We start from the raw sequence: 14327 nt of genomic DNA on the forward strand, positions 1-14327 counted from the left end.
ACTATTTAGCTATTTAGTAGCCACTAGTGGCAATGGCCATGCCCCCATTTATTAAAAAAATTAATTAAAAGGAAATAAATACAAAGGCAAAAGCAGTTACAATTACACGTCTACACTACTAAACATATAACACAAATTTAAATACTAAGTAGCAGAGGAAAAAAATACAAAAGCCAAAAGCATTTACAACTACACGTCTACACTACTAAACATCTAACACTAAGTTAAATACTTTCTCCATCCCACTTTGTTTGGCCTCTATTCCATTTTGAGATGTTCCAAAATATTGTCCTGTTTCTAAAAATAAAAGTTATTAGTTTACTAATGTTCTTATTATACCCCTAAGCCTCATTAAGAATAACTCTTTTTAAAAAAAGCTAATAAAATTATTTAAGGGTAGTTTTGTAAACTTATATATTTTTATAAGACATACAAGACAATAAATGATGTTCCCTTAAAATGTTTGACTTTTCAAACAGGACAAACAAAGTGGAACGGAGGGAGTACTAAGTAGTAGAGGAATTAAAATACAAATGGCAAAACCATTTACAACTACACATCTACACTACTAAACGTCTAACACTAAGTTAAATACTAAGACTAAGTTACTAACAATAAGTCTAACTGGCACAATACAAAACTAAAGTAAAAGAAAAAGTCCAAAAGTCCAAAAGTCCATATCATTAGTGAACTTTGAATCAGAAGTGTGTAAACTTAATATATAATTTTTGTGCTCCTTAAAATCTCTCTCTCTCTCTCTCTCAAGTTGTAAATTTGTAGTTATAAGCATTATGCCTATGAGTTATTAATATGGAAGATTTTGTTATTACGAGTGTAAAGAATTTTAGTCATGCATAAAACTATTAGAATTGGAAAGATGTGGAAAGTTTTATGTTTTTTGATTGTTTTTTTCCCTTTACATGTATACTAATAATTCAAATAGTCTAATAATAGTAGGTGCCACCTTAACGGAAAAAAAAAAAACAAAGGGCATTATGTACAATTCGTTTCTTTGATTGATTTAATTCATTCTCTCTAAAAATTTGACAATTTTTTAAAGCTTTTTTTTTTTTTTAATGTGAAAATACAGGTCAGCTCGATCCGCTTACAACCCGATTGGCCCAACCCAATTTCAACCTATTTAAAATGGCCCGTATTTTAACCCGGCCTGTTTAGCTTGCAACCCGATTAACCCGACCATGTGCCATGTCTAGTTGTGCTTGGGGTTGGGAGTTGAGACATCTTTCACTCTCTATCTCACTCTCTTTGGCTCTTTAGCTCCTCTATGTGTGTTTGGATTGGAATTTGGAGCCGTGTTGGACTGTGCTTTTTCTTTTTATAAATTATTGGTTTGATTGTTGAGAAGTAGAATGGACTGGAAAATTTTCGAAATAGAAAGTAGTAGTGAGAGAGAGAAATAGGTGTCATGTAGTCTTTAGCTTTATGTCACGTTTCCTTTTCTTTTGCTTTCTCAAGAACAAATGGGGGTTCAAAAATCTAGAATGGGTGTGATTCTCTTTGTGTGATTGTGATTTTGAATTCCAGCGAGCAGTCGGTAGTGTGATTGTGATACTCTTTGCATTTCTTTTTCTGGGTTTTAGAATTTGTTTAGATTTTTCCGTTTGGATTGTGAGAAAGTGCAAGAAAAGTTAATTGAAGAAAGAGGAAATTAGGGAGAGTGAGAGTGAGGGAGATGAATTTGATGAGAAAGAGAGAGGGGAAGTTTGAGATTTTAGAATTTTTTTTAATCTGACGTGTTGGTACAGTTGGCAATTGATGTATATAAAAAATATTTTTTTAATTATTTCATTTGACACATCAACTTTTTCCATCCAATGGATACAGTAGGGACTAAATTGACACAATTGAAAGGTTAAGGACCAAATTGAAATATGGTATAAAAGATAGAACCAATTTTGTAATTTATCTAAGAAAAAAGGAGGAAGTGGCCAACCCATTCCTCCAAACTCGAATTACAACAACGGTATCACACCTCTTTCTTAACAAAATTCTTCTCAATTTTATGCCAAATTACCCTTTAATCCGGCCCTAGGTATATGCTTGCCCTTTAATTTATTAGGTGGACCTCAGATTTTGCTTTGTAGAGATTGACACAACTATAAATAAATATATAATAATGCACCCTTCAATCCATCTGAACTTGAAAAAAAGTTTTAATTAAATTATTAACTTTTAAACCGCTCAAATCAATTATATGCAAAGCATGGTGGATGCTTTGACCATTGCTTTCAAATCAATCTCGCTAGCCAAATGTACAGGTTGTTCTGGCCTGCAAATCACACCCATAAGCTATTTCTGGTCATTTCCTATGAGAGCTCCAATCTTAGCCACTTTCCTATTGCTGCTTAGAGGCTCGTCTACGTTCATCTTGTACAGACCCTGATCAGATGGTGTCCACCGGCACCGCATGTCTAATTGGTTGGCTTAGATCTTTTAGGGCTTTGTATTTATCCTGGTAAAGTAAGGCTTCTCTTACTAAATGCTGATTGTCCATGTTCTTCCTATTGGAACAATAGTTGAAGATAATGATCAAAATTCAAGTCTTATCAAGCTAACAAGCGACACCACATGGGGAGATAATTTGGATAGAAATTCAAATGAACTCAAATAACTGTATTCTATGTCTCTGTCTAATCTGTTTTATATAGTATTAAGTCAATATTTCTCCATACTTCTTTTAATCTTTGACAGGTCCAAAAAGCATGTAGTGTGGTCTCCTCTTCCTCCTTACAGTGTGGCATTTATATCATGTGTAATACATTTGACATCAAAAAAAATAAATTATATAAAATCAATCATTAGTAATAGTACACGAATCATTTAACATTGTGCATAGTTACAATTTTAAATTTTGAAATGATTGGTTTAACATCTTTTTGTGATTATAAGATAAATGCTAAAACATGTATTTTACTTTAGAGGAAGTCATTTGAAAATGAAGAAATGACTGAAAAAGTTGTCCAAGTCTTTTGAAAAATATATCATAGAATTTTGGAACAAGCTCATAGTCATTATCATAATCTATCATGAAAGAATTTTTGGGATAAACTATTAAAAAAAAAAAAAAAAAAATTGGTTTACAAGTTTTTCTCACAAGTGGGAAAAATATGATATTTATCTCTTCAATACGAAAGATTTGAAATTGAATAAAATAAAATAAGTTTACTTTCTCCAAACCATACTCTAGACTATAGCCATACCAAGTACCAACACATACCAAGTAATGGAAAGAACTATTTTTAAATTTATTAAATACATCAACCATAAGTAAGTCGTGAAAGTCAACTAAGCTACTATGCATCTGTAGTATGATTTTGTCATGGTTAGAAAAGTCAGTGTAACAATTTTGACACCGGATCTTTGGGAATTCAACACTAAATTAGGGTTCTTAAGATCTCGAATAGGTTTGGAGGTTGTTTGGTGTTAAAATAATGAAAAAAAATGTAAGATAAACCTTAGGAACTCTACAATCACACAATGCGCCTAATAGGCTTATTCATTTTATCCATTTTACTCTTATTCTATCATTTATATTCTATTTGATCTCATTGTCTTTATTGTGAATTTTTTTTTTTTTTTTTGAGAGTCTTTATCCTGAATTATCAATTCAGGATATCATTAGTACCCAAATCTTTGGTATTTCTTTACCATCAAGTTTTGCAACTCCATCTTTATTTCTCATGTTACTAAACTTGCCTTCCATGTATTCTGTTTTGAAATTACCAAACCCAGAGTTTTTATATTATAAGGTATCTCTCTAGATTTTCTTTCTGTTTTTTAGTCAGTATCTGAAGATTTTCAATTTGACACTTCTCATGTTACTAATTTTACACTCCATATATTTTATTTTAAAATTACCAAACCCAAAGTTTCTATAATATAACAAGGCATCCTTCTAGATTTTCAACTTCATGACATTGATTCCACATCTAATCTCTTTAGCTAAAACTATATTCATTTAATCTTTTACAGATTTGATGAGCTTGATTTCCTTTTTGTCAACTTCAGACTGATTGACAGGGTTGGATTTCGATCTGCTTTAATGGTTGAATTCTTGTCATGGCCCACGGGTGGTGCATTATTATTATATATTTATAGTTGTGTCAATCTTTACAAAGCAAAATCTCGGGTCCACCTAGTAAATTAAAGGGTAATTTGGCATATTATTAATACGAATTTTGTTAAGAAAGAGGATGATACCGTGGGCGTAATTCGAGTTTGGAGGAATGGGTTTAGTCACCTCCCCCTTTTTCTTTCTTACTCGCTTTTCCACCGTCATTCACTTTTATGTTTATAGTTTAATTTATAATTTTATACTCTATAGTTTCCACGTGCCATCGTCACTAAAAAAGGAGTAAGCAGAAAGGCTAAAACCATGGGCGTAGCACTGTCGCACAACAAATTAATTATATACCTCAGCTACAAATAATTACATCTGGAATTGGGTCAATAGAGATGGAAACATGGTGACTCCGCATTTATCAGCTAAATGGGCTTATGTAAATGACTTATTAATTTTGATATAGATCATCAACTAAGTTTTGTACTTATTTGATATTTCTATTAATATTTTTCTATGCATGAAAAAAAAATCTGGAATTGGTTTGATCGATATTTACTTTTTGTATTAAAAAAAATAAGAAGAAAAAAAAAGAAAGAAAAAGAAATTATTTTTTTTATATAAAATATAGAATAAGAAATGTATGTGTATGTGTAATTCTCAAAAAAAAAAAAAAAAAATGTATATGTGAGTGAAACTCCCTCTTGGAGACTTAAACCTCGTCCCCAACTCTTGTGAAATGACCATCACACTAAAGATATGTGGTGGTAAAAAGAAATTATTTAACATTTTAATTAAAGCAAAATCAGTTAACTTATTTAGGAAAATTAATAAATCAATTAGCTGTAAGATGCACTTAGATTTTCTCAATTTTCATCAGTCCATTAAGCATGGATATCAATACAATTTCAATGACAAAATCTTATTCTCAAAATACTAGAATCATTTATGAATTCTTATTAAGATTAATTGGAATTGATCATGTGCATCTTTTTTACCATTTTATTCCATTCAAAATCATAATTTATGTCCAATTCTTGATTGTCAATACTAGAATCATTAATTCTCAAAAAAAAAAAAATATATATATATATATATATGTGTGTGTGTGTGTGAAACTCCCTCTTTTCTGGTGCTATCGTCACAAAAAAAGAATGAGTAAGCGGAAAAGCTAAAACCGTGGGGGTAGCACTATCCCACAACAAATTATATACCTTAGCTACAAATAATTACATCTGGAATTGGGTCGATAGAGATAGAAACATGGTGACTCCGCATTTATTAGCTAAATGGGCTTCTGTAAATGACTTATTAATTTGATATAGATCCTCAATTAAGTTTTGTACTTATTTGATATTTCTATTACGTAACATTTTTCTATGCAAGAAAAAAAAATCTGGAATTGATTTGATCGATATTTAATTTTTGTATTTTTTTTAAAAAAAAAATGAAGATGAAGAAAGAAAGAAAGAAAAAGATTTTTTTTTTATTTTATACAAAATAGAAATTTTACTCTAGTCTAATCTAAATGTACATGTATTTGTAATTCTCAAAAAAAAAATGTATATGTGTGTGAAATTGCCTCTTTCCCGATGCCATCGTCACAAATAAAAGAGGAGTAAGTGAAAAAGCTAAAACCATGGGCGTAGCATTGTCGCACAACAAATTATATACCTCAACTACAAATAATTACATCCGGAATTTGGTCAATAGAGATAGAAACGTGGTGACTCTACATTTATCAGCTAAATGGGCTTCTGTAAATGACTTATTAATTTGACATAGATCCTCAGCTAAATTTTGTACATATTTGATATTTCTATTAATATTTTTCTATGCAAGGAAAAAAAATCCAGAATTGATTTGATCGATATTTAATTTTGGCATTTTATTAAAAAAAAAAAAAACGAAGAAGAAGGAAGAAAGAAAGGAAAAGAATATATATATATATATATATTTATACAAGATAGAAATTATACTCTATCATAATCTAAGTGTATATTTATGTGTAATTCTAAAAAAAAAAAAATGTGTATATGTGTGTGAAACTCTCTCTTGGAAACTTGAACCCCGTCCCCAGCTCTTGTAGAGTGACAATCACACCAAGGATATATGGTGGTAAAAAGAAATTATTTAACATTTTAATTAAAGCAAAATTAGTTAACTTATTTAGGAAAATTAAATAATCAATGAGCTGTAAGATGCACTTAGATTTTCTCAATTTTCAATCCATTAAGCATGGATATCAATACAATTTCAATGACAAAATCTTATTCTCAAAATACTAGAATCATTTATGAATTCTTATTAAGATTAATTGGAATTGATCACATGCATCTTTTTTACCATTTTATTCCATTCAAGATCATAATTTATGTCCAATTCTTGATTGTTATTTAAAAAAAGTCATTCTTGAGATTAATATATTATTTTGGATTTTTTTCTATCTTTGTTGTTCATTAGCCTTGTATATATATCAACACACTTACGATAAAAGGAGTATGGATATCAAGACACAATTTTTACATAAATAATTGTATAATTTGATGACAAAAACTAGATATAAGAATTTAATTAGTCAACTTTGCGGAGTTTGTGGTGTTTTTTGTGTTAGAAGTTAGAATCTCATTCCTCTCCTTTGTGCATGTGTGTTTGTTTCTTAAAAAAAAAAAAAATCAAAGAGAGAGAGAGAGAGAGAGATGACTTTGTTTGGAAGGGGGGAAGAGGAGAGAAGAGAAAGGAAATATTGGTGACTTGACATTTTTTCTATTGTGGTCGGCATTAAACTATTAGAAGAAAGAGCAAAAGAGAAAATTGAGGGAATACCAATCCATCCAGATTCCAGACCCACATTTTTCTTTTGCCCAAATTGGGAGAAATGGAGGGAAAGTCAAGCATAAAAAAGTGCAAGTTTCCTGGCCCACCACTAATGACATAAAATTTCAATTTTGTCCATAGCTTTTTACAGAAATTCTTTACTTTATTGGGAGAATTTAAGTAAAACAACATCTTTCCTTTCATTTTTCTTCCTACTGCAAACCAAACTATATATATATATATATATATTAACAATATGTTTATTTTGTTGTAAAATGTTTTTCGAAAAATATTTTCAACATATTTAGGTGTTTGTTTCACTATAATATTTGGTCAACTCTAAAAATGATTTCTATTGAAAACCCTTTGTAAAATGTTTTACCAATTTTTTTTTAGTAAAACATTTTACAAGTTTGTGGGGTTGCACAACATCACTCCCCAATCCATATAAATCTTGCTACACAAGCTTGTACCCATCTAAAACTCACAAAGATGATTATCAACGATGGTTGGCAGTTAATGGTGGTAAGGAGGCTCAGAATCGTGTTGGTGATTCGCAACTGAGATGAGCAATTTGGTGGCTAGAGGCAGCAATTTGGTGGTTAATGGTTGCGATCTAATGATTAGGGGTGTTGATCTGATGACTAGGGCATCGATCTAGCGATTTAGGGCTTGGATTCAATGGCTAAGGACATTGATCGGTTAGGGTTACATCAATATGGTGGTTGAGAGAGTGAATCTGGTTGGGTTTAGTGTCGATATGGTGGTTTGTGTATTGGAAAATTTGGTGGTTTGAGCTTGGAAATTTTAGGTCACAGCAAACACACTTGAAAGTATTTTTTACTAAAATATTTTCAATTACATTTGAAAACATTTTACAAAGAAACAAATGAAGCGCAAATATATTCTTTTCTTTTCTCTCTTTCTCTCACTCCTTCCAAACATGCAAGAGGGAAGCATTTTCTTTTCCATTTCTTTTGCCTCGCTCTTTTCTCTTCCCTTAATTATAAAGTCTTTGTCAAAGTTTAATCCTTACTATATTTCAATTATATTTGATTGATTTATCTTGATTGATCTCATTTTTGCATATAATCAAATCTGGACGTAATTTACATTATATTTTAACTAATAAAATTGAGAATAGTATATTTTTAAGCTTATCTTTTTCTTTTCTTTTTTTGTCGCACCAAATATGATATTTATTAAGTTTAATTTAAAATCAACTATACAAAGCCAAAAAAATAAGTTAAAAAAGAAGGGTTAAAAACAAAACTTTAATTTATTTCAAATACTGAAAAGTCAAAGGTCAAAACTTCTGGACTTTATTTATTGTCAGGAAAGTAAAACTTATCACTCAAATTAAAAAAGAAGAGATAAGGGGTATATGTATAATGGTCCAATGTATATCTCACTTTTTTTTCTTGAATCCATCCATCTGATGGAGAGAATAGGTCCCGTCGGACACGAGAGAGTATCTTTATCTATTTAACATAAAAACGTTACGTGGCGCAATCTAACAGAGTTTTTAGTGAAAAATTGGAAGGTACCGCAGAGGAGCAAAAACCGTAGGGAGAGAAGGAGAGAGAGAATTGAGAGGCAGAGTGGGTCCACACATTCGCAATTTCCATTTCCGACAATGTTGAGTGAAAAATTACTATTATTTAAGATTATCCATTAGCAAGTGAGTGAGTCATCGTTGGTTGCCGCTTCGTCACAAATCCAATCCACTAAGACGTGGACAGCTGGAACCACCCCCCCACTTTTCACTCTCTCTCTCTCTCTCTCCCAAACCCTAAACCAACTCCTCCTCTTCCTATAGGACACCGCCACACTGGATTCACTCCTTATTGTACGGTTCTAAACACACACAAACACAATATTAACAACAACAACAACAACAACAACCACGTCGTACTACAACAACAAAAACAGCTTCAGAGGTAGTAGAAACTCAAACTAGAGAGAGAGAAAGAGACAAAGGAAGCACTGAAACACAAAAAAGAGGTTTTCTGGGACTCTGGAAGTGGAAGCTGTGTACGTATATTCTGGGCAGCATAGATTGATTCCTCAGATTCTTAAACCTAAAATTTCAGCCTTTTTTTTGTTTTTTTTTTTCCAAAAAAAACAAACAAACATATACTGTAAATAAAAGAAGGGTCTGTATTCCACTTGGACATCCACCTCACTCTCTCCAAAACGCCATCAAAGCAGGTTGGTCTCTCTCTCTCTTTCTCCTTCTCTCTCCGTCTAATTACACGTGTTGGTAACGTATTATTATTATTATTATTTGTGTCTAATCTTTTTAATTCCACACATATACTTACCATTCTTATATATATGTGTCTCGGAATTAAGCTCGGTCGGGATCTCTAATTTCTTATTAATGGTTTCAAAACCACAGATTTCAGTTTGTTGTTCCTGGTTATGGTAATCTTTGTTTCTCTAATAAGATTAGATTAAGTTTAGAGTTATGGGTGGTTGTACCTTTTCAACCTGAATTTCTTTGTTTAACAAAATAGTTAGATAGATTTTCTTATCTTATCTTGGAGATGTGTAGTTATAAATAAATTTGAAGGTACTTATAGGTTGCCCTTGTGAATTAAAGTTCTTATTTTTATTTTTGGATGATTAAGAAAATTTTTGGACATGTTTAGCTTTATCTATGAAAGTACTAAAGGTTGCTTGTCTAAGACTAATAGAGGAGTGACTATATATGTAAGATGAGATTACTATTTAGTAGAATTGAAGGCCAAGAATTACCCATAAGAGAAGCATATATTGTTGACTTGACAATATGGATGTGAGGCTGAAAATTAAATGATGCTCGGATAGGTAGATCATCAACTGAAGCAAATTGCTAATGCAATGAGTAAGAGTCAGAACTCAGTGGAAGGATTAGTTCACCATTTAACTGAAAACTGTTTTTGGTTTATTCCAATCCTGGCATAAGTTAAATCCAATATGTTGAAAAAGAAAAGGAAAGAAAAAAAAATCCAAGCTTATAAGGATTGGTTGGACATTAACAACTAGTTCTATGGGCTACTAAGAGCATAATATGGTAATGAAAACTGCCCCAAGGACAGGAAGATTACAGTCCATATGAAACACTTGATGGTACATTATGCTCTGTGTGGTTATAGATAAGGTATAATTTATCATATGTTTGAAGAAAATGTTGATGGCTATAAACAATGTGAGTCCTGGTGGCAAGCATATGAACGATGGTCTATGACTCGGAAGAGGGTGTGGCTTTATAGAGCTGAATGACTAAATAGGACCAACCATGAGTGGCTTCCATTTAATGCTTTGTTAGCTTTGTTTCAATTATTTTAAGGCAAGCCATTATTAAGTTCCTAAGGTTCTTATGGTAGCTATCTTCCTTGAATCAAATGTTCCCTCATGTGCTTCGTCCTTTTTCTTTTCAATAAAATTTCATTACACAAAAAAAAAAAAAAAAAAAAAGTTCCCTCATATAATTTTTCATACAAGTAAAATGCCATAAAATGTGTGCTTATATCAAAAGTCGTGTGAAGAAATTATGATCAGGTTCAATTATCAAAGATATAAATCATTATTTTAATTACTTATTAGAAGGAAAAAGGGGGAAGAGAAGAAGCGCAAACTTAACAGAAGAAGAAAAAAGAATTATAGCCATTTAAGTGAACTAGAATCTTAGTCTTCCCTGTGACCTGTGCTACCTTTCAATTTATATGAGCTCAATGACCTTGTTCATTGTGGAGGCTAGTTTAATTCATTTTGGAGTATGGAGGAAGCATTGTCTTAACAACTTTGCATTTGTTTGAGAATCTAAAAATTTGCTTTTATCTAACTGAAACAGTATCAATAGTAAGTAAATTTATCATCTTAAAATCTTAGTATGTGACATGGATTATCAATATGGTGATTTTAGGTGCTTCCAAGATATTGCTAAGGGTGCAAGTGATCTGGTCGTAAACTGTGGAACTTAAAGGGGATTTTATGAAACAATCTTTGATGGGGACAGGGGAAGAGGGCACACCTCCTAAGCCTTCCAAACCAGCTTCTTCAACTCAGGTATCCCCTTCATCCTCCTCTCTCTCCCCCTTTCTTTTGTTTTCTCTCTCTTTGTTTGGTTTTTTTTTTCTTTATTGGTTTTAAAGCATTTGCAATTGATTTACAGGAGATACCGACAACACCTTATGCTGATTGGTCGAGCATGCAGGTTCTTGATGAAAATATATTTAATGTTTTTGATTGCTTTGTGCTGTTATGGATTTTTTATTATTTTATTTAGATTATACAGATAATTAGTGTTAGTGGCTTATAGATGAGCTTATTGTTTAGGCTTATTATGGTGCTGGAGCTACTGCACCTCCATTTTTTGCCCCAACTGTTGCTTCTCCAACCCCCCACCCTTATTTGTGGGGAAGCCAGGTGAATATCTCCCTTTTTTTGGACATGTAGAAGACTAGAAGCATACATTCTCTATATGATAGAAGGTTCTTATTTGCTTTTCTGTTGGCTATTTATCAGCACCCTTTGATGCCACCATATGGGACCCCAGTTCCATACCCAGCTTTATATCCTGCAGGGGGTGTCTATGCTCATCCTAATATGACCACGGTAATTATAGTGTTCATGCTTTCTTTCTAGGTTAGGTTTCCTTATACTTATTTTTTATACAATACAAATGCATGTTCCCACACGTGTGACACATACTCCCTGCTGCTGTTAAATACTGAGAAGTTTTTAAATTTGATCATCTCTGTAGACCCCAAACCCAGTGCAGACAAATGCAGAGTTGGAAGGTAAGGGGCCTGATGGAAAGGACCGGGCTTCAGCTAAAAAATCCAAGGGAATGTCTGGAAATTCTGGCAAGGGTGGAGAGTCTGCAAAGGCAACTTCAGGTTCAGGAAATGATGGCGCTTCACAGAGGTGCAGCAACCTAAAGTGTAGTTTAATCTTCTTTTGACTTGGTTTCCTTAACATTAGATTTACATAAATGTGTGCTATCACTGCTATATGCTGATTAGAGATTTGCTCCCCACTGCCCTCTCCCTTTCTTCTCTCTCTCTCTCTCTGATTATTAGTGCTGACAGCGGTACAGATGGTTCTTCAGATGCAAGCGATGAGAACAATAACCAACAGGTACATTATCTTAATATTAATACATGCACTTTCTCACTTATCATGTAGCTGGCTTTTGCATGCCTATGTGTTGGAGTTTCCCATATCTGTATCAATCTGGCCTGTTGATATGACATTTGTTTTTTCCACACATGCTCAATTCTGTAGGATTTTACAGCTAGCAAGAAGGGAAGCTTTGACCAGATGCTTGCAGATGGTATATATATATATATATATAAACGTTTTATTTTTTTTAATCTTCAACCTAAATGGTTCCTGCCTATGTCACTTTTTCTGTAATAATTTTGTAATCACTAAAACTTCCTCAGGAGCTAATGCACATACTAACACTCCTGGGGCCATTATTCAAGCTTCTGTGCCTGGGAATCCTGTAGTCTCAGTACCTGCAACTAATCTGAATATTGGAATGGACTTATGGAATGCATCACCTGCTGGTGCTGGAGCTGCAAAAGTGAGAGCAAATCCATCTGGTGCCTCATCAGCACATGTTTCTCCAGCAATGATGGGTCGTGAAGGTGTAATGCCTGATCAGTGGGTACGGGTATAAGGCTTGTAGTTCTCTCTCTCTCTCTCAAAAAACAAAAAACCTTACTCAAAAACAATTATTAGGAGTTTGTGCCTGTTTCCTAATGCAATTCTTTACAAATTATCTAACAATGAAATTCTTTATCATATTTCTGCTTTTGTGTCATTGCCCACAAAACAGGTGCACTTGTGCACATATCTGACTCTCCATCAGTTTGACTTTTAGTATCCTATTTTATGTTGGTTTTAATTTATCACTTAATAGGCTTGCATGGAGAGGCTGTAAATTTTAAAGTCAATATGGACTTGTGTATCCGCTAATTCCATAGTTTTTACCTTTATGTTACCAATTAAGCTTTTTATAAATTCCTTTTTTTGAATTCTAACTCTTGATTTTGACAGGATGAACGTGAGCTGAAGAGACAGAAGAGAAAGCAATCTAATAGGGAGTCTGCTAGGAGATCAAGATTACGCAAACAGGTACAAATATACTTTGTGCTACCTGTCAGGACCAACTGTTTGCCTGTTTAATCATTATGCCCTACTAGCTCAGTCATGCTTGCTAATCACCAATTCTTGCCTTATTTCAACTTTTTAACCATCTTAAGTTGTGACGAAAAGGTTTTATAACTTCCAAGCAATTAACTGCATGTTTTTGCCATCTCCTTTTGAAGTTAAAGATTGATATGAAGAAGAGGGAATATTTGCATGATTGGGACTCTATGGCCCTTTAAAGTATTAAAATTCATACTTAAGAGAGAATATCTTGAACTTTTCATTGCTTGGTGAGAAGTTTTAACATGTTCTTGGGGTCTGGATGGGATGGTGAGCATTTATCATCCATTTTGTCAGAATGCTGAACTACTTGTTTAGTTTTGTCTATAAATTTAATTGTGTTTCATGTCCCAACCAGGCAGAGTGTGAAGAACTACAAGCAAGAGTGGAAACTTTGAACAACGAGAATCTCAATCTCAAGGATGAGGTCCAGAGGCTTTCCGAGGAATGTGAAAAGCTTACATCCGAAAATAGTTCCATTAAGGTTAATTTAAACCCTCGTCTCTACTCCACGTTGCCTTTTCAATTTAGTGATCATTATACTCCAAACACTTTCTTGCTTAATTTCATTCCATATTTTCCATAATTTTAAAGAAGCAGAAAATATTTTATTCCCAATTGTCATTTGATAAGCCAGATATGTCAAAAGCAGTGCAATCAATTCTCTCCTGAAGTTTTAATCAGTCTGATTGGAAAGTTTTGCCCATTTTTTGCTGCTATAACAGGAAGAGTTGACACGAATATGCGGACCAGAAGTAGTTGCTAACGTGGAACAGAACGTTGCCACATCAGTTATTCAATCTCATGGTGACGGCAACAATTTAAATTGAAACACTCCTACGATACGACAGATAACATTGCAGTCAGAACAGAAATTAATTCAACTCCAGGAAGTAATGGCATTGGCCCTAATGGATCATGAAACATTTATTTTCCTTACTAATTTTATAGCCTTAACCCTTTGTAACTGTTAACTTTTATGATATCTTTACTGAGTTGGGACATTCCTGAGTCCATCTGTATTGTTGTATTGATCAATTGAAGAAAAAAAAAATCATATAGGAGAATACTTCAGCAACCGTTTATGTATTGAATGGAATCGCAATGGATATTAGGCTTTCAGTTTAATTGACGCTTGCAAACCTTTGCTCTATTTGCATAGTTCATAATTATCAATACCTCATTTCTCAGTAACTTAGCCCTTTAAACATGGCAATGTAGA

General features: G+C 32.9%; 1 protein-coding gene across 2 annotated transcripts; it reads left to right on the top strand.

Annotated features, from left to right (window-relative positions):
* Window positions 1-8659: 8659 nt before the first annotated feature.
* On the top strand, window positions 8660-14233 carry LOC115950599 (G-box-binding factor 1). 2 transcript variants are annotated; one of them, XM_031067802.1, is made up of 12 exons: window positions 8660-9109; window positions 10809-10951; window positions 11058-11099; window positions 11222-11311; window positions 11411-11500; window positions 11649-11812; window positions 11968-12025; window positions 12173-12221; window positions 12334-12566; window positions 12953-13030; window positions 13464-13589; window positions 13831-14233. In XM_031067802.1, the coding sequence occupies exons 2-12, from the start codon at window positions 10877-10879 to the stop codon at window positions 13933-13935; spliced, it is 1110 nt and encodes a 369-aa protein (XP_030923662.1). In that variant the 5' UTR covers window positions 8660-9109; window positions 10809-10876; the 3' UTR covers window positions 13936-14233. The 2 variants fall into 2 exon arrangements, with proteins under 2 accessions (XP_030923662.1, XP_030923664.1); XM_031067804.1 differs by having other exon boundaries at window positions 8661-9109; window positions 12334-12560.
* The last annotated feature ends 94 nt before the right edge of the window (window positions 14234-14327 follow it).

The sequence above is a fragment of the Quercus lobata genome, chromosome 6, assembly GCF_001633185.2.
Source record: "Quercus lobata isolate SW786 chromosome 6, ValleyOak3.0 Primary Assembly, whole genome shotgun sequence".
NCBI classification, from domain to species: Eukaryota; Viridiplantae; Streptophyta; class Magnoliopsida; order Fagales; family Fagaceae; genus Quercus; species Quercus lobata.

Bases quoted from the DNA above. Each gene is read 5' to 3' on its own strand.
- LOC115950599 (XM_031067802.1), top strand. From the start codon at position 10,877: ATGAAACAATCTTTGATGGGGACAGGGGAAGAGGGCACACCTCCTAAG. The intron at 11,100-11,221 runs GTTCTTGATGAA...CTTATTGTTTAG, and splicing joins CTGATTGGTCGAGCATGCAG to GCTTATTATGGTGCTGGAGC. The intron at 12,222-12,333 runs GTATATATATAT...AAACTTCCTCAG, and splicing joins TGACCAGATGCTTGCAGATG to GAGCTAATGCACATACTAAC.